Source organism: Mus musculus, chromosome 2 (genome assembly GCF_000001635.26).
Source record: "Mus musculus strain C57BL/6J chromosome 2, GRCm38.p6 C57BL/6J".
In the NCBI taxonomy this organism is placed as follows: domain Eukaryota; kingdom Metazoa; phylum Chordata; class Mammalia; order Rodentia; family Muridae; genus Mus; species Mus musculus.
In genome coordinates, this window is record NC_000068.7 from 128,651,913 (window position 1) to 128,676,323 (window position 24,411).

The following is a 24,411-nucleotide window of genomic DNA, read 5'->3' on the forward strand; positions in this document are numbered from 1 at the left end:
CCTGCCTCTGCCTAGTATGTCCTGTGATTAAAGGTACCACTACTGGCAAGATGTCTTTGTTGGTTTTGCCCCCCAATTATTTTTTCAAACAAAACACTTTTAAACCCAGGAATGATGGCATTTGGACCAAGAAATAAAGAATTAATTTTCCTGAGCTGGAGAGATGGCTCAGCGGTTAAGAGCACTGACTGCTCTTCCAGGGATCCTGAGTTCAATTCCCAGCAACCACATGGTGGCTCACAACCATCTGTAATAGGATCTGATGCACTCTTCTGGTGTGTCTGAAGACAGCTATGGTGTACTCATATAAATAATAAATAAATAATATATTTAAAAATAAAAAGAATTAATTTTCCTCCCTTCTTGTTAGCTGAGTATTCATTCATCACACTGCCTAAAACCTCGAGCCTTTTCTGTTTGAGAGCACTATGAAGGGCCTACACAGCTGATCTTAGATGACAAGAGAGTGCCCATTTCTACACTGAAATCTCAGAATGGCTTCACATTTAGAGGTATAGTAACTAAAGTTTGCATTCTGAGACCAGTTTACAGATCTGCAGCCTCAACTGATCCACAGGGAATGAAATAAAGATTTCCAGTGCCCTACGATATAAAAGGCTGGTGTCCCAGCTACTCTACTATAGAAGTTGTAAAGGCTCCACTTAATGACCAGTATCTCAATCTTCAGCCTTTACAGAAAACCAGACTCTCCACAGGCCTCCCAGTTCCAGTGAGAGTGGTCTGGAAGCAGGACCTGGCCCTCAGTAACAGCACAGCTCTTACCTACACTGGCCATCCAGACAACTAATCTCTCGGCCAGAACAGAAACGGAAGCAGAATGCCGGAAAGTAAACCTATGGAGAACAAAAGTACATTAAACACACACACTCAACAACGCCTCCAACTTTAAATATGAAAGCACAGTCCGAAACAAACTACCTGTTTTCTTCTTGCTCTGCTTGTGGCTTTTGGGGAGCTGAAAGGCAACAAATGGAAACTTTATTTTAATAGACATCCTGGTAAGAAAAGCAACATGCAGAAGATATCTGGAATTCATTAACCAAAAATTTTAAAAATAATAAAGGAAGCAGTACTATGGCAAGCATTGGCCATAGAAACCAGGTCTGTGCGATTTGAAGTAGCCTGGTATCTGAAATTCAGTTGTGATAAAAGAGGCAAGATGTTGTCTCTAGGGCTAGCATTAAAAAACATGTTAATATTCTGTCTGTGGGAGGCAAACATTTAACAACTTACTTGAGGTTACTTTGGATAAGTACTGGCAAGTTTCATCAGACACACAGCTCTCATCACCAAGGGTATAGAGGGCAATGCTCTGCAGAGAAAAGGAACTTGTTACTTGTTTTGTTTTTTTATTTTTAATCTTCAGTTGTTCTGGCTATTTTTCTTTAAGAAACAGGGTCTCACATAGCCCAGAGTGGCCTAAAAATTCCCCACGAATCTGAGGCTGGCCTTGAACTACTGAGCCTCCTGCCTGACTCCCTAGTGCTGGGATTACAGAACTGTGCCCCACATCCAAACAGACCTGTTCTTATTAAACCACTGAAGTAAAAGAAATGAAAGCACAATGTGGGAAAACTCCTGCATTTCAGATGTACAACACTGTGAGTCTGGACAAACTTTACTCAACCAGGTGACTATCACTCTCAATACAAAAAAGGTGCATCATACTCCAAACATCATCCCCACCCCACCCCACCCTCGTGTTCTATCATGATCCTTCTACACAAATGTTAGAAATAATTTTGCCCGTCCCTTAGCTCATCTATCCTACATGATATAAATGGGATCACACAGGACGGAGTCTTCCCAGTTCTACACTTACAACATAGCCTTGAGATTCATCTCCTTTATCAGTACTTTGTTCCTCTTAACTGAGTAGTATCCATTACAGAGATGTACCAATTTACTACATCTACTCAAAAGGTGATGAACATGGGCTGGAGAGATGGCTCAGTAATGAAGAGGACTGATTCCTCTTCTAGAGGAGCCAGGTTCAATTCACAGCACCCAAATGGTGCCTCTCAACCATCTGTAACTCCAGTTCTAGGGGAGTCAATGTTTTACCTCCATGGGCACTGCATATACATGGTACACAGTATACTTACAAGCAAAAGACCCACACAATGTAAAATTTCAATTTTTTTTCTTAAAAATTGACATACAGGTTGTTCCTAGTTTCCATCAGTTATAAGAAAAGTACTTCATGCCTTCACATTCCAGTCTTTATGTGACCATATATTTCATATCAGAGAATAAATTTGCTTTGGCTTATAGTAAATACATGTTAAAATTTACAAAATTTTGGAACATCCTTATATTCCCATAATTAAAGAGTCTCAGGTGTTCCATACGCTTATGTTCTTAATTATCCCTACAGGTACCTAGTCATACCCTAATAGTATCTAACAGTGGTAGCTATCCCAAAGGATCTCATTTAGTCTTTAATTTCTTTAGAAACAGATATATTCAAAACAATAGCAAGAAACAAATGCAAAACAATTCAAATGACTTAACATCACCCACTAGAAAATTATTTCTGTACAGTGTGTGATGCATATGTGTATGCATATTCCTACTGAGTGTTCATGTATGACTACAGACATGTACATGGCACAGCATATATGTGAACACCAGAGGACAAGCTCAGATGTTGGTTCTTATCTTCTACCTTGCTTGTGGCAAGTCTCTTAATGATGGTTCCTTTGGAAGAGAAGTCAGTGATCTTAACTGCTGAGCCATCTCTCTCTGGTACCACCCAACGACCAACAGGGGCTCTTACTCATTGCTGTGTAAACCAGGGCCTGCAAGCTTGTGGGGACTCCTCCCATCTCTGCCTCCCACTTTTCCTATATTAACTATGAGGCTATAATATCCTTATTTATAAGTATCTCCACGAATCACTTAAACCCCCAAAGGGCTACAGCAGTATTCCAACAAGAGGTTTAGGTAAATTCACAGAGCCAGAACAGAGGATATCAGGGATCAAAGGGAAGAGGAAAGTACTGTCTAACAGTGCATGGTCCAAGCCTGCCTGGGTTACAGAGTACTGTCAACTCAACACCTAGGCGCAAGCCTTTGGGCACATTTGTAATTATCCAGACTTAGATTAGCCTCTGAGACTGTCTGAGGGATTATGCTGGCTACCCTATCTGATGCAATTCTCAGTGGGACCATTCCTTAAGCAGAGGAACCAAGACCATGTAAAATAAGAGCACAAACTAAACACATATGCATGAATTCACTGGTCTCTGCTCTTGACTGTAGATGTGATGTGACCAGCTGTTTCGGTTTCCTGACACCCTGTCTTCTGCCCAGAGATGGACCTGGAATTGTGAGCCAAATAAGCCCTTTCTCCCCTAAGATACTTTTCTCAGGGCAGGGTGTTTTATCATAGAAACAGGAAATGAAACTAATTTGGGTGATGAAAAAATTATAGAGAAAGATGGTGGTGATGACTACATATGTGAATTAAAAAAACACACAGAACTACCCTTACATACCCCTACCTGGAGCCATGGAGGACTGAGAAGACACTGTTCAACAGGAAGCAGAACAGAACAGAACAGCGAAGGGAAAGATGAACAGATATTTACAGTTTTCTAACTTTCAAAAGAGGGGATAAAAGTAGTTGAGTCCCTTGTCTGGGGCTGGCGAGATGGCTCAGAGGGTAAGAACACTGACTACTCTTTCCAAGGTCCTGAGTTCAAATCCCAGCAACCACATGATGGCTCACAACCATCCGTAATAAGATGTGACACCCTCTCGGGTGTGTCTGAAGACAGCTACAGTGTACTTATATATAAAATAATAAATAAAATCTTTAAGAAAAAAAAAAAGAGTCCCTTGTCTGCCTGAGAAGACTCCATTTCAGGAAAGGTCCCTAACAGGCCTATATACATACTGTACCAACATCAAGAAATAGAAACATATGTAGTGAGGAACTCAACTTTAGCAATGCCTTGTGGTTCTATATCCAAGTTTGAGGATTGCATTGACTATTCAAAATGGACAACATTCCAAAAATAAATATACATCTTGGAAAACTACTTCACCAGGACTTTTAATAACCATACATAAAGTAATTATAAAATAGGCAAAGGTTAAGACAACTTCTAAGAAGACTAGCAATGGAAGAGTAACACAAACTAACCTTCAGGCTTACTATGAAGCTATAGCAATGACGACGTGGAGAGCACACACATCAGTCAGCCAGGGAAATGTTTCCCCAAAGTTCAGACTGGAAACAATGTGCTCAACAGACTTCTGACAGAAGCACAACTGCAAAAGGGCATCCAAAGAGACGGACATCCAGAGAGTAACGAAACTCAACCTACGTCAGGGGTGGCAGTATTTCCCCAAGATCACATCAGTCTGGATGCTGAGGCAAGGTCACCAGTTCAAGACCACCCTGGTCTACATGGTAAGATGCAATGTGAAAAACAAGAAAGAGAAATGCTTTCTTGGCAGAACAATGACACAAAGTACAAAGCAGGACAGAAGCAGCAAATCACATTCTAACAGAACTCCTCAACAGAAACCTCAAAACATCACCACAGTCACTAGGAAATACAATTTAAGAGCACAGTGAGGTATGACCACAGATCAGACAAGCTTACTGTCAAGTGTCAATAATGGACAAGAATTCAAGGAAACAGTATCTTAACATTGCAGGAGGCACTGGGAAGCAATCAGCCACTCTGGAAAACAGTTGGCAATTTCTATAACGCTAAGTGTACACTTAGTGTATATCCATTAGTCCCAGTCCTCAGTCTTCGGCCTAAGGAAATAAAAACGTATGTTGATGTGAAGGCCTGTGTGTGACTACTTAGAATATCAGCACTTATAACCACCAACAACTGAAAGCAAACCAGCTATCAGATAAGCAAACTATGGGGCAGCAACATGTATGTAGTGGTCTGTGAGCAACAGAAGCGAGTATCTGGTGGCACATGCAACAACCTAAAGAGGATTCAAGAAAGGTGCTCCTCCTCTCCAAAATTGTTACTACAAATGTTCAATATCTAACTAGAATGGCAATTATATAAAACTATTTATCTGCTGAAGTGTACAGAACTGTATGGGGGAAAAGAAACAATGTGAGTTTTACTATAATTTGTGTGTGAATAGTGTATGCGCTGTATGTATGAAAATTTAAAGAAATAAGATAATCAGTCAATACTCCAAATACATACCAAGACCACTAGCCTGCTCCTCTCGCAAATCCCAGGAAGGTAAGGATAGGGTGGCATCCCTTCACCCTTCAGGCATGAACTCACCCACTGATAAATACTTGGTGGCTCAGAAGTAAAAAATGGGGGATGATGCATAAATCCCATCTGACCTTTAAAATTACACAAAATGTTTATAAAGACACACAAACACATTTAAGACAAAAAAGATGGTCATAATACTTATCCTTTCAAACTAAAAGAATTATATTTTCAATATTATCCAAAATGAATCATATTCCTGTCACAGTAAATAGCTGATTACATTATTTATAAATTTAAATTACTTCTATTTTATTCCATTGTAAATAAAATTTAGCAACGTCATTTACAAAGCATATGAAGAACTAGCCAAGAGTTGACCTAATGGCTCAATAAAGGGACCTGCCACCAAGCCTGACAACCTGCTTTCAATCCCTATGTCTACATGGTGGAAGGAGACAACTGACTCCAGAAAGTTGTTCTCTACACTCCACACATATGTAATGGCACATGCATACACATATGCACCATACACATGTAAAAAATACATAAAAGTCTTTTTTTTAAATTGTTTTTAAAGAACCTAGCTTTCACCCAGACTACCTCTATAAAGATGAAAGAACAAAGGGACACAAAAGATTCAGCTCAGCTCTGCTCTCTGAGCCCCTTCAGTTCAAGTCTAGGCTGGAAGAGCCGTGCTGTAAGTTGTTTACCTGGTGCTGTCCAGGACGGTAACCCCTAGCGCAAAGTGACTACTACAGGACGGTAACCCCTAGCGCAAAGTGACTACTAAGTATCTTAATGTGGCCAGTGCAACGAGGACCTAAACTTTTACTGCTAATTAAAGCCAAGTAAATATGTGACACTGGCTACTGACTGGACACCACAGGTGAAGAAGGTTCATGTCTCTGCCATTAGAGGCTATCTAAGTTTTGGAATGGGTAAACTAAAGAAGTTGTGGCTTCCTTCTACACAGAGGTCAAATGCTTCCATTTCAAAACTGCTTGGCTGAAATAAGATGTAAGATGTCTATCTCCTGCTCTTCCCGGAGAGACACACCAAAATGCCTATCTGCTAAAGACCTGAAATGGTGGCAACACTCACCTTGGTCAATGGTGCATACTTGTCCAGTGGTTTTGACAAGAGTTGGGGAATCTCGATAGTAATGGTCCAAGTAAGAGTCCAATTTTAAGTCCCTAGAACATTAAGAGCACACAGACACAGACAAAGGTCTTAGAACAGCCTCCTTCGGCTGACTTTTTGGTCTAAAAAGCACAGGTATGAGAAAGTTTTGGAATTTAGAGTGCCTTCCTATGTACTGGCGTCACACACCCAACCTTCTGGCTAGACACATTTTATGAAGGTCAGACTCAGCATAGAGCACTACCTTGTTCCTTCCTGTTGTTTACTGTCTGTTATGATCTCATGCGAGTCATCCCCACAGACCACAATACTTTCCTCCAGAAAGCAGAGACACACTGCCTAGCCCACTCTGAGGCTTCTTGACTGTTGTGTCATTTTGCTTTATTTTGCCTTGTTTTGTTTTTTCCTCAATTAAAATGGTCTCCCTCAGGTACAGCATTTCCAGCAGAGTTTTCCAAGCACAGGGATAACAGGCATGTGCCACCATTGTTGGCTACTACAAGGTGTGAATATAAATAATATATATGTGAGAAATTCAGAGCATGGTGGCACACATACGAAAATCCTAAAATTTGAAAGGCTGAGGCAGAAGAATCAAAGGTTTGGGGCCAGTCACAGTTACAAGGGACTATGTATTTTAGAAAGCCATGATCAGGGTTTAGAAAAATTAAATTACAAAATGGAATTTATGATAGCAATGATCTGTCATTAGGGAAATGGACCATCAAATAAACATGCCATGTTTCAGAAAAGTATTTCAGGATCCTCAGTACCACAGAAGTCAGAAAATGTGCTATCATCTTAATTAAGAGGTTGAAATGCCAACTTTAACTTAGTTATCACCAAGAGTCACGAAAATCCAAACAATACTAAGTATGACTTCAGGAGTACAGTGCCAAACAGGGTGTTATAGTTCGAGAGCCGCCTTCCCCCAAACAGGGTGTTATAGTGTGAGAGCCGCCTTCCCCAAACAAGGCTGTATAGTGCGAGAGCCACCTTTCCCTGCAGAGAACCTCAGCAAAACAGCTGCAGCACTGGGCCACTTTGCTGGCATCGGCTCTACCACTGTCTAGCTCCCTCTGAGGCTCCAGTGCCACGGCAGAGCAAGCATCTGGCACTTCACCCAGAACCATAATTTTCCATGGGAGAGCAACACGGAAATGTGGGCACTGTTATGGAGCACAGAGGCAAGAGTGCAGCCAGGCAGCTTGTCAGAACAGAAAGCCCACAGCCAGTCACCCCTGCTTCTTGTGACTTTCCCTGAATCCTAAATAAAACTAAAAATCCCAGAATGCTAAAGGCGCACACATATCCAGTATCAACAGTTTTATGTTTGCAGGCAATGCTGTGGTGGTTGGAAAAGGGAAGATTGGAGAGTTGTTCTACCGAGGTTCCTATGTCATATCATAGGAAGTCCTCTAAGGACCTCTTGCAGTGTTCTAACATCTACCTTGCCAACTGAACAAGGAGGTCGATAAGAGAACAAATTCCTTCTCCCATTAGAGTATTCAACTTGAGCTCTTCATAAACCAGGTGAAGAACAAAGAAAATTGCAGGAATGTGAGCAAAGAGAAGGGTAGAAGAATCCAGACTGAGGTTCTGCGAAAAATCTTCATCCTTTGCATTTGAAACTTCCAAAGCAGTCAAACATAGAGATTTGTTCAAAAGATGAGACTCAACATTGCGATGGTACTCTGAGTTCAGTAAGTACTCCCAGTCCTAGGAAGAAGAAAAAAAAATGACAGCAATTATTTCATAAAAGCTCTTGGAAGTGGTAATAAGAAGACAGCAGGAGGCTGGAGAGGATGGAGAATGCACACTACTTTTGCAAAGGGCCTTAGTGTGGTTCCCAGAACTCACATCAGGTGATTAAAACCACTTGAAATTCCAACAGGGGTTACATCTATGACACCATGGGCATCTTCACTCAAAAACAAAAACAAAACTGGAAACAGCCTAACATAACCATCAACAGAAAGAATGCAAAACAAACTACAATAGAGACTCACTCCTTGGTAATAAAAAGAGTACACAACTGGCTGACTCTCTATATATTATGCTGAATGAAAGAAACCTTATGTATACTGGAATACAGGATTATTTCATTTATAACAAATTCTACAGGTACAACTAACACGTGGTCAAAGACGTCAAGTCAGGGCTTGCTTAAGGAAAAGGAAAAAAGGACTGATTACAAATAAAGAGATAGTACAAAATGAATATGCTAAAGAAATGATACATAAAAGGGCAAATGCTGTCCAATAACTGATCGATTATCAATAAAATACTCAGAAGCACACACTTAACTCTGCAAAATATATACATTTATAGTAATTTTATATGATTAAAAACAAAAGTAAATAAATAACAGAAAACATAACAGATTCTATCCTTGAAAATAACCTTAGAAGTAAAATAAATACAGCAAAGGATAAAGAACAATAACAAATTTATCGGAATATACAATTAGACAAGTCTCTACAGACCAATAACATTAGCAGGAAATAACAATGCTTACCTCGTCAGATCCAGTATCAGAAGGCCTTGCTTTTTTGGGTGCAATGACTGGGGAAAGTGATCCTTCAAAGTCAAACTGAAACATAACCCCAAAACAGAAGACAAAAATAGTGACTTTATTGCTGTTAACTAGTCAGTTTAAGGACTAGGATTCTATTCTGCCAATTACAGAACCTGAAGAAAGTCACCGACACTCTTTTTTCACTAGGAAGTATGATATAAATCTCTCCTAAGTGCTCATGGAGCTAAATCCAGTATGTAAAGCAGTCAGTACAGTGCCTGGGCTCATAGGTACAATAATGGTCATTTCTTTTTCTCTCAGACTTGCTCTTCCTACTTCCTGATGATACAAATTATATCTACACCAAAGAATACCAAAAATCACCTAAGGAGTCATTAGCACTCTCTACAATGTCACGGAAATGAAAACATAAACAAACAAACAAAAAAGTCTGGACAAAGCAAAGAGAAAATGAGCACCAAGACACAAGATGGCCACTGAGGACCATTTCATCCCAAGCTTTGATCTCAAAAAAATAAAGCAGACTCCCACCCTTAGCCTCAGGAACTGTCACTCAACAGAAACTCATGTTGTCAGTGTGTCATTTAATCAAGTTACCTGGAAATTGTAATTTCCAACAAAATTCTAAAAATTCAAAACTAACTCATAAATATTTATTTTAAAATTCTTTGCATGACCATAACAGCTGCTGGTTGCCGGATATTTGACTGCACTGTGAATCCCAAGATTGTGTTATTTACTGAAAGAAAAAAATCCTGTTTCTACTTGTGGAGTAGTTATAGACACACTCGTAGAACACACCTTTAATCTTAAACAATGAAACTAAAATTAGTTTGTAGAAGGAAGCACCTCATGTTTGAAAGTGATGTCTAGGGCTGGAGAGATGGGGCTCAGTGGTTAAGAGCACTGACTGCTCTTCCCAGAGGTCCTGAGTTCAATTCCCAGCAACCACATGGTGACTCACAACCATCTGTAATGGGATCCCATGCCCTATTCTTCTTCTCTGAAGACAGAGACAGTGTACTCACATACATGAAGTAAATAAATAAAACTTAAAAAAAAAAGGGGGGGCTGGAGAGATGGCTCAGCAGGTAAGAACACTGACTGCTCTTCAAAAGGTCAGTAATGAGATTGGATGCCCTCTTCTGGTGGGTCTGAAGACAGCTACAATGTACTTACATATAATAAATAAATAAGTGATGTCTAACTGAGTGGCAGGCAGAGTGACAAATCAGAGAAAGATCTGATAGAATAAACTATGCCCAGGTCTCATGAGAAGAGAGAGGAAAGGGAAGCTGTAAGAGGGAGCAATGCGGGGGAGGAGAGGGGACAAGGCAGTTTTATCAGGAAAGCTGTACAGAGACAAGCTGAAGAGAGAACAAGCTAGACGCAGGTGAAAACAGAAAGAGCCAGAAAGTGAGAAGTCCTAAGATTATTACGTATTAAGAACATATTGCCAACATTTGTATGAGGCCAAGCAGAGCAATTCAGGAAAGACAGAAAAAGAAACCAGATTAAATTAGTCAGCTTGGAAATTAGTGAGAGCCAGAACAGCTGTGTCGGCCAGCCAGAAAGAGCCAGAAAGAGCTAGAGAGAGCTTATTCAGCAGTTAAGTCTCAGGGGCTGAAAACATTCTAAGTCTAGATGAGATTGTATGGAGTTTAGAAGCTCCAGGCCTAGGCCTGGGGTAGCAGACTGAGGCAGTACTTTTCCAGCTTATATCATGAAGGAGATAGGAAGTCTCTGAAGGATTCTAAGCCAGAGGTGTGACTAACGTAACCTGACTTTATCAGACTACTAAACTAAGAAGGGACCAAATACAAGCAAAAGGCTACAAACAGCTGGTCAAAACCTCAAGAGTTATACTTTATTCTTGCTTAACCAATGAGAGCCTGAGGAAAGAAAATCATTCCCACTTGCACAGAAACAAGGCAGTACTGCTCTGATCTAGCAAAAGGTCATTACATCACAAATAATCAATGTGGTAATGGTAGTACTTCTAAACAATACTAGCAAGAATATTGACTGGACACTCCTTCTAAATGTTATCTGGCCCAATGTCTTAATGATTCATTTCTTGAGAAACAGCTAGATATGTGTAAAAACAACTGGCAAATTATTCAAAATAAGGCAACGTTCCAATAAGGCCCAAGTATTAGCTATTTGTTTACATATGATAACATGGAATGAACAGTCCTCTGAAAAAAATTTAAAGATTTGCAAAATTTCTATCAGTACCATTTTTATATAAAAGGCACGATTAAAAGTATCTACAACAGCTATTCCAAGGAATGGAAGATAATCGCTTGCTTCTTCCATTTTCCAACTCTTCCTCAGTGAAAAAAATAACTTTCATAATGAAGAAGAAAAAGCTTTTAAAAAAATGGCAGTACTAACACAAGATGAAAACACATAGGTGAATAGGTCTGAGTTTGGGGGACAAAGAGCTAAGTAATCCATAGCAACGTCTTCCGAGCCCCACGCTGAGTAACTGGAGAACGGTCAGGCACCCCCACCCTGAAGGCATCCGCTGGTGCATCATAAACCATTTGCACCTCCTGCAGAATGACGGACAGAAGGCTGGGCTTTACACCGCTACCAGCGTTCTAAAGCTAAGTCTGAGACCTCGCTGCTTCGCCTACCAACAAAACCAAGAGGTCTAGTTACGTCGTTTTACAAAGATAACTGAGAAACAGTCAAAATCAGGCAGCAGTAACACACAACTGCAATCCCAGCTTGGAAGGCAAAGTGGGGAATGTGGTGAATTCAAGACCAGCCTGGGCTACGTACACAGCAAGACCTTGACTTTAAAAAAGACAAAAAGAAAAGAAAAAAAGGTAAATTGTGCTTAAACAGATTTTTAAATAAAGACTCAAAACCTACTAAGTATTTGATTCATGCTATATAGGACAACAGGCCTTAGTATTATCCCGACATATTCTAAGGCTTACCTATTATTAAGTTTGTCAGGTTCTCTCAGTTATATAGCCAGTTATACAAGCACTGCATTTCTAACAGGATAATGAAGAAAACAACTGTAGTTACTTACACTTCGGGTCCATGCTAAGCGGTCTGTGTTATAACCCATCATGTTCAAGAGACAAATCACAAATAAACTCCACTCTGAGTGACAGCTGGGTCCTCCTGGAGCACTGTGCACATTGTACCACTTGACGAGCACCTGAATGGCTACTTCTTTTGGCAGGATGAACTTAATTGCTTGCAGACACGTTTGTACTATTAAAAGCAAATACTGATTTTAGTATGTACTGCCTGCCTCCTTTCAAATGGGAAGGTTCAAATTGCTACCATGTCCAGGCCAGCCAGGAAAAACAGAAACTATCACTAAGGACACTGGGCACAAACATTACCTCAACATTATCAATCACGTTAAACTAACTACTGAATTCAACAGGGCTCACAGAAAATCTGAAGATTAGCTGTCAGATCCCTAATTCGGGACTAGAAATAAAGTGAGCATATAGCCCAGTTCACCAGAAATAACCACTGCTCCAGGAAATAACTGTTCCCTTTTCACTCTCAAAACTGTCCTACTTTGAACAATCAAGCTTACTTCATAAAAAATATCTAATTTCAAAAAAAAAAAAAAGAAAAGAAAACAAAGCCGGGCGTGGTGGCGCACGCCTTTAATCCCAGCACAGAGGCAGAGGCAGGCAGATTTCTGAGTTCGAGGCCAGCCTGGTCTGTAGAGTGACTTCCAGGACAGCCAGGGCTACACAGAGAAACCCTGTCTCGAAAAAACCAAAAAACTAACAACAACAACAACAAAAATCTAATTTCTACACAAATAAATTTATATAAAATGTGGATTAAATCCTTCAGTAGATTCAACATGCAGCACAGGCACCTACTAACAGGAATGCTTAGGGATGCTACAAGCTATTCTCAATGAGTGAACATTCCTGTCAACTAACACTGCAACTCGTAATTTCTACACTGTCTTCCTCACCATGCCATAAGTAGGTTAGGGCGAACACTATCTAATATATACTGCTCTTAGTTATGGCACATCATTGGTGTGAAAATCAGCTACAGTGAAGAGAGCCAAGGGGACTGCCTGCTGTAAACAGCAGATTCACTATTGGGACAAAATGGCTCCAGACAGTCCAAGTTTTCCTTCTTGTTCCCTCCACACCACCACTGTCACTGACGCCATCTTTAGCAGCACAGCCTCATCAATCAAATGAATGAGCAGACACTGAGAAGCCTAGAAGCCTAGACTATAAATCTTAGAAAACCAAAACGGCATGCTTTAGCTGAAAACAAACAAGAATAAACCAGATGTTGCAAAGGACTCACTTCTACAAACAGAAACCGCAGGGTGGAGAGTTGGTTCAGCAGTCGAGAGCCCAGGCTGCTCTTGTAGAGAACCTGGGTTCAATTTCTAGCACCCATATAGCAACTCACAACCATTCTTAACTCTAGTCTGAGGGGACCTGACAGCCTCTTCTGGCCTCCACAGGTACTGCATTCAGACAACAACAACAACAACAAAAAAGAGACCAGAAACTGTTCCCATCAACAGTGTGGTAAACAAACTGAGACCAGAAACTGTCCCCATCAACAGTGTGGTAAACAAACTGAGACTGCACAGTACCTACCTAATTCCGAGGTGGCCACTTCAGGGATAGTGATCCGAACCATGGAGCCATTGCTCAGTTCCTAGTGAAAAGAATGGAAACAAACAAACAAACAAAAAAACCAACTGCTTAAGCATTCTAAGTTTTTAAAAGCTTTAAAAAAAAAAATGGCAATTTTTACTACTGTCTGCCAGTCAAGGCAAAATACAATAAAATGAACTGCTATACTTTTCAATGAGAATGAATGCTTCTAACTAAATATACATTTTTGTAAAATACTTTCAAAAATTCTTTTAATAATGCTTTTATCCAAACACTACGACACCAACATCATCAAAAGTGATTTTCTCCGAAAAGACAAAAACACAGCAATGTGAACTGACGGAGTAAATGTGCTTGTTTTAGATACACTTGTTATATACTCTTATTAGCTACTTGAGAATTTCATATAATGTCCTTTTATCATAGTCACCCCCAACTCCTCGCAGATCCTATTTCCCAACCCCCAACTTCCTGTCCTCTCTCCTTCTTCTTAACAACCCATCAAGCCCAATTTATGCTACCCATAAACTCTCAGATGTGGAAGAATCCACTGATGGATGGGTGGTCATCCTACCAGGGTCATATCCTTTAAGGAAACTGACCTTCCCTCCCCCAGAAACCATCCATTCCCAACAGCTCCTCAACTGGGGTTGGGTTCAGTAAATGTTTAATATAGAAATCTCAGAAAACAGAATTAAAGTAAAATAGTACAAAATAATAGCATGTTTTAAAAATGTCAAGATATCTGAAAGACAAAGTAACTCAGCAGTTAAAGCCTGGCACCCTGCATTCATTTCTTACAGCTCACATGAAGATGGAAGCAGAGAACCAACTCCAAAGTTGTGGCCATTCATGTCATAAACACATGAATGCATACCCACACACATATGCACACACATATACATGAATGCATACCCACACACATATGCACATCATAGAACAATAAATGTTTAAAATCATGAGAAATGTTCGTTTTCATTTCCACACATAATTTTACATCCTGCCAAATGTGAACTATCAGACAAATAACCCTTAGCCAGCTGCTCCACCCTCTGGAGGATCAGTCAGCTGCTCCACCCTCTGGAGGAGGACTTACTAGAGTGACTCTGTTATGAACAGGGTCTCGCACAGAATGAATGTAAGTTCCAAGCTGCTGGAATGTGCAATCCTCATTGTAGAGAGAATCATTAAGTTTTGAAGAATCCCTCAATTCTGGAACTGGAGACAACAGAACCACCTATAAAAAGTCACAATACAACACAGATGAAAAGACTTTGAGATTAAAGACAAGGAGCTGTATTCTTGCATATGGTTTGATGATTCCGATCATTCTGTTCCAATAATGACAGCCCTGCAGCAGACCAAGTTCTTCACAGAAAAAGCATCTGACTGACAGCATGCATACATATCACATTATGACATCCTTCAAATGTAGACCACTTGTCACCAGGCTTTCCAGTCTGGTGGGCACAGGCACCAGCCTAAGTTGCTCAGAGAACTCAGCCTCATTCCTCAGTAGCACTCAATAGCCTCAGAGAATAAAAGGCTGCTGGCCAGCACACTCTCATTCACACTTCTCCAGGCCTGCTATGCCACTCTCCTCCTTTCCACACATGAAGCTCAGACCCTCCTGATCTCTCTTGTAGACACAGGCTTCACTTGACCTTCCTAGCATCAACCCTCTCTCTCACAATCCTACAATGCCAGGGGAACTGCGCTCAGAGCAATGTCTTTTCATTCACTGCCTTCAAAAACACATTACTAGGGTGTGGATCCCAGTTCTACCACTTAACAGCTCTCTAACTTTAGACAACTAAGTTCCGTGTACCTCTGAGCATCCACCTATAAAGTGAGCACCAAGTATCTTTCCAATCAGTAAAGTTGTTATAGGAAAATACTGATAGAGCAGACAGTGCCTAGCGTGTAGAAAATTTTCAAATAATAGTTATTATTATTAACTATTATCATCCCACTCTCTGTTCTATTCCACCCAACATAACTATTTACTCATTCCACAGATCTGTTGCATCTTTAACTTATGTGTTAAGCGATGGAGATACATGGATTAAAAGATCTAGCTACATGGAAGTAGATACTGTAATCTCAGCACTGACAAACTGAAGGCAGGGACATCAGGAGCTCAAGGTTATTAAAGTTCATACAGCAAGTCTGAGGCCAGCATAGACAACATGTAACAACCTCAGAAAAAGTCCTTTGAACTCTCCTGTGTTCATGTCCTTGCCCTGAATTCACGGTCCTTTATTTACCCTTCTTACCCTCAAGATTCAGGCCAGCAACCAATGACTGACCCAAATTGATACCCATTCCTGACACTATCAATGATACTCTGCTAAGCTTACAGACAGGAGCCTAGCATAACTGTCCTCTGAGAGGCTCTATCCAGCAGCCAATGAAAACAGATGTAGAGATCCACAGCCAACCTTTAGAGGGAGCTTTCGGGAGTCTTGTGGAAGAGTCAGACGAAGGATTGAGGAACCCTACAGGAAGACCCACAGAGGCAAGCAACCTGAACCCTTGGGGGCTCCTAAAGACTGAACCACCAACCAAAGAGAAAGCATGAGCTAGACCTAGCACCCAACCCCCTGCAAATATGCTGAAGTGCAGTTTGCTCTTCATGTCGGTCCCTCAACAACTGAGGCAGGGCTGTCCCTGACTCTGTTGCCCGCATGTGGATCCCAGTCCCCTAACAGGGCTGCCATGTCTGGCCTCCACGGGAGGATGAGCCTAGTCCTACAATGACTTGATGAGCCAGGGAGGGTTGATCCTTGGCGGCAGGGGCGGGAGTCCCACTTCTCAGAGGAGAAGTGAGGGCGTAGGAAGGACTATGGGAGGTGGGGTTAGGGGGAGAGCTGTGACAAAGATATAAAGTGAATAAATAAATAAATTAATGGGGGGGAAAAAAGGATTCAGCCCAGGATTCTGCTCAGTGAGTGGAGGAGCATTAATGGCTTGGCTTCTATTCCTCACTTATTACTTTTTAAAAATAATTTAATTTTATTTTATATGCATTGATGTGAAGACGCCAGATCCCCTGGAACTAGAGTTGTGACAGTTGTGAGCCACCATGTGGTTGGTGGGAACTGAACCCAGGTCCTCTGGAAGAGCAGCCAGTTCTTAACTGCTGAGCCATCTCGCACTTATAACTCTTAATAAGCAACCCTAAATTATGATTTCCTATGCAGAACACATATCTACTACATCATGAGAAATTGTGAGGTCTTTATACTTTAAAAAATGTATCATTTTCCCCTCTCCACACCTTCAAAGAACACCTCTCACAGCACAAAGGAGGTCAGCAAGCAGAATCTCCCACCTGTGCTTAAAAACATGTGTGGAAATATTACCTAAAATTAAGTTAGCCATGGAAAAAGCTAATACTGGACCAACTTCTTCAAAACATGATAAACATTTGACAAGGCCTAATCTACTTCTTACCTCATCCATCGATCCAAGCAATTTACTCAGAGGCTTTGGAGTACCAACACCGTCGAGCGGGGTACTGGGCCGAGGCATCATGTTGGACATTGTCAGGGAAGGAGCCGGAAGTCCAGGGATAAAGACTTTCCCCACCTTTGAGGAATAAAAAGATGAGGGGGAGGGGTCAGTGACGATTTCACCTTAAGTTCTATGTTTAGGCACATAAGACAACTACAGTATACTCATATATATAATAAATAATATGTGTGTGTATAAAAATAACTCAATTTTTAAAAAAAAGCTAAAGATAGTATATAAAATCTAGTAAGATATATCACAAGAGTCATATAATAAGTCCTTTATATAAAAATTCAAAAACAAGGAAAGTAAATAAACTGGTCTTTGGTGACATGTATATATGCACAAAGCTAACAATAAAATCAAGGGGTGGTTTACTGGAAATGCCAGGATAACGTGGAGAGAGAGTGGAGAGGCAGGTGGCAGCAGAAAACATACTGAAGCTCCTGGCTGGCCAGGTCAGGAGGGTCCTAAGACCTGTACTACTAGGTGAGACCCTGCCTTAAAAACAATAATAATTTAATAGGAAAAAAAAACAGAAATAATGATCATACATCTCCTTCACTGTTCTTTAAGTATATATTTTTATTTACCTATGTATTTATTTTTAATTTCTTGAGACAAGGTCTCACTATGTAGCTCTGCTGTTCTGGAACTCAACATACCCGCACCACTCCTGTGTACAGCACCAGGTTCCCGTTGCCTTCTAGGACCAGCATGGTGTGTATCTTCTAAAAAATAATAAAATAAATACAAATAAAACAATTCTCTTGTATCCTGGGTAAATTCCCATCACTTTCCAGAATGACAAAGCATAACAGTCTCACTGTGTGCTCACCTCCACTGGGGCTGCATCTTTTGCATGTATGTTGGTGACAGAGCCAAAGATAAGCTGAGTCTTGTCATTACTCTCTTGAAACTTTACACAGCTAAATATGAAGATAAAAACAAAACAAAACCAACAAAAACATGAATTGTAAGAGTGTCGTGCAGGCTGGGCGCTGTGGCGTATGTCTTTAATCTCAGCTCTTGGGAAGCAGAAGTGGGTAGATCTCTGAGAGTTCAAGGACAGCACAGACTACATAGCCAGTTCCAGGACAGCCAGGGATACACACACACACACACACACACACACACACACACACACACACACACACAGAGGGGTGAGGGGAAGGAGGTGCACAGGGGGAGGGTTGTCTGTCTTCACTATAGTTAGAGAGCAAGAAGACATACTATGGGATGTTATGACTATTATGCAAACCTGCAGATATGAGAAACTGCTTGAATCCATATAAATATACACACAAATAAATACATGTAAAACAAAAGAAAGATATGTGGGTTATATTGATACCAGTTTCCTGATGTTGAAAGCATGGTATAGTTACCACTTGGAGAAAAAAGTGCACAGGGGCCAGGGAGCTAGAGGCTCAGCAGGTAAAGCCTGACTGACAGTCTGGGTGTAATCCATAGGACCGTACAGTGAGGGAGGACAGACTTCATGACATAAAGGGCCTCTCTATAATTTTGCAACTTGCTGTAAGCTATAGTAATTCCTAAATGGAAGGTAAGTGAGCGAATAAAACACGTGACGAGGTATTACTGCTATAAAGGTAAGTATGTGGCTATTAGGAACATGAGAAAATAATCAATATTCAAAGTATTAGGGAGGGGCTGGAGCGATGGATCAGGGTTAAGATTATTAACTGCTCTTCCAGACAACCTTGTTCTTGGGAACAAAGTTTGGCTCTCAACATCCACATAGCAACTCACAGTCATTTGTAACTCCAGTTCCAGGGGATCCGACATGTTCTTCTGTAAGGTGCCAGGCATGCATAGACATACATGCATGCAAAGCATACATGCATGCAAAATAATTCATTTTTAAAAAAGCATCAGGAAATATAAATAGAAATCATGTGATGCTTCATTAGGGTGGATACAATCAAAAATGCTGACAACATCTAACACGGTTTAGGATAGAGACATGAACTGCACACACTAGAGGAAGAAATGCAAAACAATATAGCCTATTAGGAAATCAACCAGCCAATTTCTTGAAACATTCAACTTGAATTTATCAGTTAATCCAACACTTCCACTGCCAGACGCCTGCCCAAGAAAAGCAGGATTACTTATGTCCATACAAAGATATTTGCCCACAGGTTCCTGAGTCAGTGGCCAAACAGTGAAAGCAAGTGGGCATCATGGCACACGCCTTTACTCCAGAAGGAGGCAGAGGCAGGCAGGTCTGTGTGCTTTAAAGCAAGCTTGGGCTACACAGAGCTTCTGGACATCCAGGGCCACACACTGAGGTCAACAAACTTTCCATCAATCAATAAGCAGGTAAACGTGGCCTATCTATACAATGACTACAGTGCAGTAACACTGAGGAAGTCCTCAGATGTGTCCCAACAGGGTGGATTGGAAAAATTACTGTGAAAAGTGAAAAAGTTGGTCTGCCTTCCAACACTTGGAAGGCAGAAGCAAACAGATCTCTCTCTAAGTTTCAGGACAGCCAAGGATACAAAATTTAAGGAAAAAAAAAAACTAAATTAAAAACATACATGAGCCGGGCGTGGTGGCCCACACCTTCCCATTAAATGTTCATAGAAACCAGAAAACAAGGCAAAAAGCCGGGCGTGGTGGTGCATGCCTTTAATCCCAGCACTTGGGAGGCAGAGGCAGGCAGATTTCTGAGTTCGAGGCTAGCCTGATCTACAGAGTGAGTACCAGGACAGCCAGGGCTACACAGAGAAACCCTGTCTCAAAAACAAACAAACAAACAAACAAACAAAAGACAAGGCAGAAGGCCCCCCAGAATGACTACCTGAGACTGGAGCAGGGCAAGACTAGCTGCAAATGACAGAAGAAATCTCCATGGTGATAGAAATGTTTAAGCCTAAACTGTGGTGAGCGGTGGTTACACTGCTCTATAAATTTACTAAAAAATCACGATATAAGTTAATTTGTGATATATAACCTGCTTCTCCATAAGGCTACAGAGGACAAATAGAAGGGAGAGAAGGAACCAGCTCTAAATTTCTTCAGAGATAATGGGAAACAGAAACACTTACCGTAACTGAAGCTGGGCCTCCACTAAAAAGCACAAGAACTTCTGTCCACACAGGTCAGTCGTTATAAATACCTTGGAGGCTTGAGAATTTTTCTCTCTGAAGTAGACACATTATTAAACTGTCAGTATTAGTCGAAAAATCTACCTCAATACTTAAAAATCTTTGAAAACATTTTACAAGAAAGCTAAATACTTTCTGGATCAACCAATAACCAAGACACAAAAACATCATGTTCTATGTATGTGATAAACTATCACTTCTAAAACTAATCTCTCCACTCTCAGATTCCCTCTTTTATCCATCATGTCCTTTCTCTCTACAGACAATGCTTTCTCTACTTGAGTACAGCCTTCTCAAGTGCTCTCATGTTAGGCCTCACACTAGACTACAGAGTAAAGAGAATGTGATACAAGGGGTTAAGTGGAGGGCTGGGAAAATGGCGCAACTAGTAGGCACTTGCCACGCAAATGTGAGGATTGGAGCTTGAATTCCCAGAACCCAGCAAAGTATCAGGTGAGTGTGCAGTCCAAGTATAAACACAGCACTCAAAAAGCAAAGACACAAGCTGGGTGTGGTGGCGCACGCCTTTAATCCCAGCACTCGGGAGGCAGAGGCAGGCGGATTTCTGAGTTCGAGGCCAGCCTGGTCTACAAAGTGAGTTCCAGGACAGCTAGAGCTACACAGAGAAACCCCGTCTCGAAAAACCAAAAAAAAAAAAAAAAAGAAAGAAAGAAAGACAGACAGACACAGGGTACCAGGAGCAGGATGGCCAGCCAGACCAGTCAACTCGGGATTCAATTAAGAGACTTTGCTTCAATAAATAAAATATAGAAAAATGAAGGAAGACTCCTGATATTAACTCCAGACCTTCATATGTACATACAGTGCAACTATACGTGCAAGCAAACACGCAAACACACACACATAACACACACACCGCGGTGGGGAGTGAGGGTGTCAAGGGATAAGTGTGGTTTTTTTTTTCTTTTTTAATCTAACCACACAACCATTTTTACTCACAGTGATGGTTAGGGTTATACGGCTAGGTTAAAAAACAAAAACAAAAACACACTCATCTTTTATATATACAAAGTGACAAATTTTGGTGAAATTCAGAGACTACTTTTTAGTCCATAGTTGAAAGGATGTAAAATAGCCTTAGGCAGCACCCCAAACCTTCTCTAAGTCTGAGCTCACTTCTGCTCGTCACCACCTTTAGCTTTGTGTTGGACAATTACTAAACTACCTCGTTAATTAGCACACACACTGGCATGTGGCTGAATTAACAAATTATCAATGAGGTCATAAAAAGATTAGTTATTTCTCAAAAAGTAGAGATAACATTTATTTTATTAAGTTTTATTTATTATTTATATGAGTACAGTGTAGCTGTCTTCAGACATACCAGAAAAGGACATTAAATTCCAATACAGATGCTTGAAAGCCACCATGTGGTTGCTGGGAATTGAACTCAGGATCTCTGGAAGAGCAGTCACTGCTCTTAACCACTGAGCCATCTCTCCAGCCCTCTAGAGCTGACATTTAACACAAAGATAAAATCTACTAAAAAAATCCTATAAAATCTCAAATTACTGAATCTACATGTGATGGTTTAAATGAGATTGGCTCACCTCAATCTAACCTGTCCCAGTCTCAAATTTATATGCTTAGTCCCCAGCTGATGAGCCTTCAGGGAAGGATTGGGAGCTGTATTTAGCCTTGTTGGAGTGTGTCACTAGAAATGGGCTGTGAGGTTTCAAAAGCCTCCTTCAGGCCCAGTGTCTTGCTCCCCCTCCTGCTATCTATGTATCAGAATGTAAAGTTCTCAGCTACTGTTCCAGCACCAGGTCTGTCTGCTTCACACCAACATGATAATGGACTGACCCTCTGAAACTGTAAGCAAGCCCTAATTAAATGCTTTCCTTCTTAAGTTTTGCTGTAGTCATGATGTGTTTTCACAGCAATAGAAGCCTAACTGTAACACTACAGAAATAGACTTTTAACCCAAAACTTCAAATACCTCAAACCTCAAAGATCTTTATTTTAAGGTTTATTTATTTAAACATTTATTTATTTAAACAGCTACATTGTAGCTATTTTCAGACACACAAGGAGGAGGCATCCAATCCCATTACAGATGACTGAGAGCCACCATGTGGTTGCTGGGAATTGAACTCAGGACCTCTGGAAGAGCAGCCACTGCTCTTAACCACTGAGCCATCTCTCCGGCCCTGAAGATTACTATCTTAAAGAAATATTTGATGACAAAACATTTTTATGATCACTTTAGTATCAATAATTTATTCTTCTAAAATTAAGGTGGTATAAATATGTATCTCTACATAGATTATGTGCTAGTACCATACCTAAAATTCACACATATTTGACAAGCACTCTACCACTGAGCTAGACCACCAGGCATAACACTATATATCTTCCAAAAGCAATAGTAATATTTTTCTTTGAACATAAAATTATATCTACCAAACCTTATATTCGGAAGTGTCTCAGTCCATAAGTGATCAATGCACAGCTCAGGAACAATTGGCTCTGTTTCTGGTGCCAAAAATGAGTCGTTGAAACTGCCACTCGGAGAGTGAGAAATGCTGTGTCTCTTTGGTGACTGACTGTGGCTTGAAAGGTTGAATCTTTGCGCCCCTGAGAAAGAGTGCACACCTAAGGCAGGAGAGTGAGCACGACTGCAAAATAACCAGGGAGAGGGTGTCACGATGAGCAGCTTGCGTTTCTAACCCATGCCAACAACAGTCTCCACTCCTACCCACACACAGGAAGCACTTACAGTACAATCTTAGTGGCATATACATTTTCAGAATTGAATAGCTATTTAAACAGTTTGAACTAATGCATTTTATGATAGCCTAAAACTGTATTTAGAACCTGTGTTAAAATGCACTCATACCAGGCATAAGGGAGCAAGGCTTTATTTAATCCCATCACTCAAGGCAGAGACAGGCAAATCGAGTTCTAGGCCAGCTTGATCTACATACTGAGTTCCAGGACAGCCAAGGCTACACAGAAAGGAGATACACACACACACACACACACACACACACACACGACACAATGAATATTTGAACTATATTTTCTGAATAATAAACTCATTTTCAGTTGTAAATGTGTAGATATGAAAATTATTCATTATTCAAAAAGGTCTAAAGTATGTTGCTGTACTTCCAGACACACACAAACTAGCAAAACTGTCCATACAGGACCATCCATGTACATCTACGTCAATAAAGACATATAAGTATACATATTAATCATCAAAAATAAAAAATTATAAATTAAGGTTTAAAAAACTAACAAAATATTTGTAGAATGAAATGTTCATTCAAGCGCTGACACCTCATGGGAGAAACAAATTAACGTTACAGCAGCAATGAACAGGATCTAAGTGTGATACTGGAAACTGAGGCATCATGAATTCACAAGTCCTAAAGTAGTCATAGTTGGGTTTCTGCCTGCTCCCCCTAAAAACTATCCAAGAGTTGTCAATAGAAACCTTAAGTCCTTCAAAATATAAGAGAGCTAAAATAGCAGGTATCTGTTGCTTCAGTTATCTTGTTTAAAACAAAGACAGACATCCACCTTAGAGCCGCCATGTTGGAAATGGAAGGCGACCGAGAGTGTAGACTGGGCGAAGAGGTTGAGCGACTCTGGCTGTGAATGGAAGAGTAATTCTGGAACGGCGAAGCCACAGGGGATTCGCCTTTGGAGAGGCTTCTGAGATGTGCTGTCAGGGAGCTGCTAGTAGTTGCATTCTGCAGGGTCCCTGCCTGCTCAGGGAACTTTAAAACAGCATTCTCTTCCTTAAGTCAAAGGAATGGGAAAAATAAGAAAACAATCAGAACAAAGAGGTACTTTGCTTGAAATTACCTTGAAAATGAATGTAGATGGCAGATATTAAAAACAAAGGGCTTGTTCTTTACCAAAGAAACTCAACTGATCTCAAAGTGCTCAGTGCAAGTGTTCAGGGTTCGCTATCTGTCATGGGACGCAGCATGATCAGTCACCCTTACCTCTGGCTTTACCCTCCGCAGAGTCCACACAGAATGCACATTCTGAACAGCATCATAGGTCATGACAATGGAGGGGTCAATGTTCAGAAACACAATTTTCACTGCTGGATCTACAACATACTGTACCCGTGATGAGCCAAAAAGACCTAAAAATCAGAATGGAAATGACCAGGGACAGAATATCAGCAGGTTTACAGTCTTAAAATGAGTTCTTGAAGAAGA

The 24,411-nt window shown here is 40.7% G+C and overlaps 1 protein-coding gene across 4 annotated transcripts in view; it reads right to left on the minus strand.

The window, feature by feature from the left end:
- Positions 1–24,411, minus strand: part of Anapc1 (anaphase promoting complex subunit 1) — a 77,324-nt gene that overhangs the window by 41,830 nt on the left and 11,083 nt on the right. For 3 of the 4 annotated variants that reach the window (NM_008569.2, XM_030248086.1, XM_011239332.3), the window contains 17 exons: positions 24,190–24,335; positions 23,759–23,979; positions 22,639–22,848; positions 20,150–20,245; positions 17,911–18,001; positions 17,738–17,803; positions 17,013–17,147; positions 14,653–14,793; positions 13,536–13,596; positions 11,963–12,150; positions 8,893–8,967; positions 7,825–8,093; positions 6,336–6,427; positions 5,214–5,362; positions 1,255–1,333; positions 940–976; positions 784–854 (listed from right to left, as the gene is read on the minus strand). In NM_008569.2, the coding sequence (NP_032595.2) occupies positions 784–854; positions 940–976; positions 1,255–1,333; positions 5,214–5,362; positions 6,336–6,427; positions 7,825–8,093; positions 8,893–8,967; positions 11,963–12,150; positions 13,536–13,596; positions 14,653–14,793; positions 17,013–17,147; positions 17,738–17,803; positions 17,911–18,001; positions 20,150–20,245; positions 22,639–22,848; positions 23,759–23,979; positions 24,190–24,335 (2,127 nt within the window). Of the gene's footprint in view, positions 1–783; positions 855–939; positions 977–1,254; positions 1,334–4,171; positions 5,184–5,213; positions 5,363–6,335; positions 6,428–7,824; positions 8,094–8,892; positions 8,968–11,962; positions 12,151–13,535; positions 13,597–14,652; positions 14,794–17,012; positions 17,148–17,737; positions 17,804–17,910; positions 18,002–20,149; positions 20,246–22,638; positions 22,849–23,758; positions 23,980–24,189; positions 24,336–24,411 lie in introns of those variants that run through there. The other variant, XM_011239333.3, reaches the window with a different exon arrangement.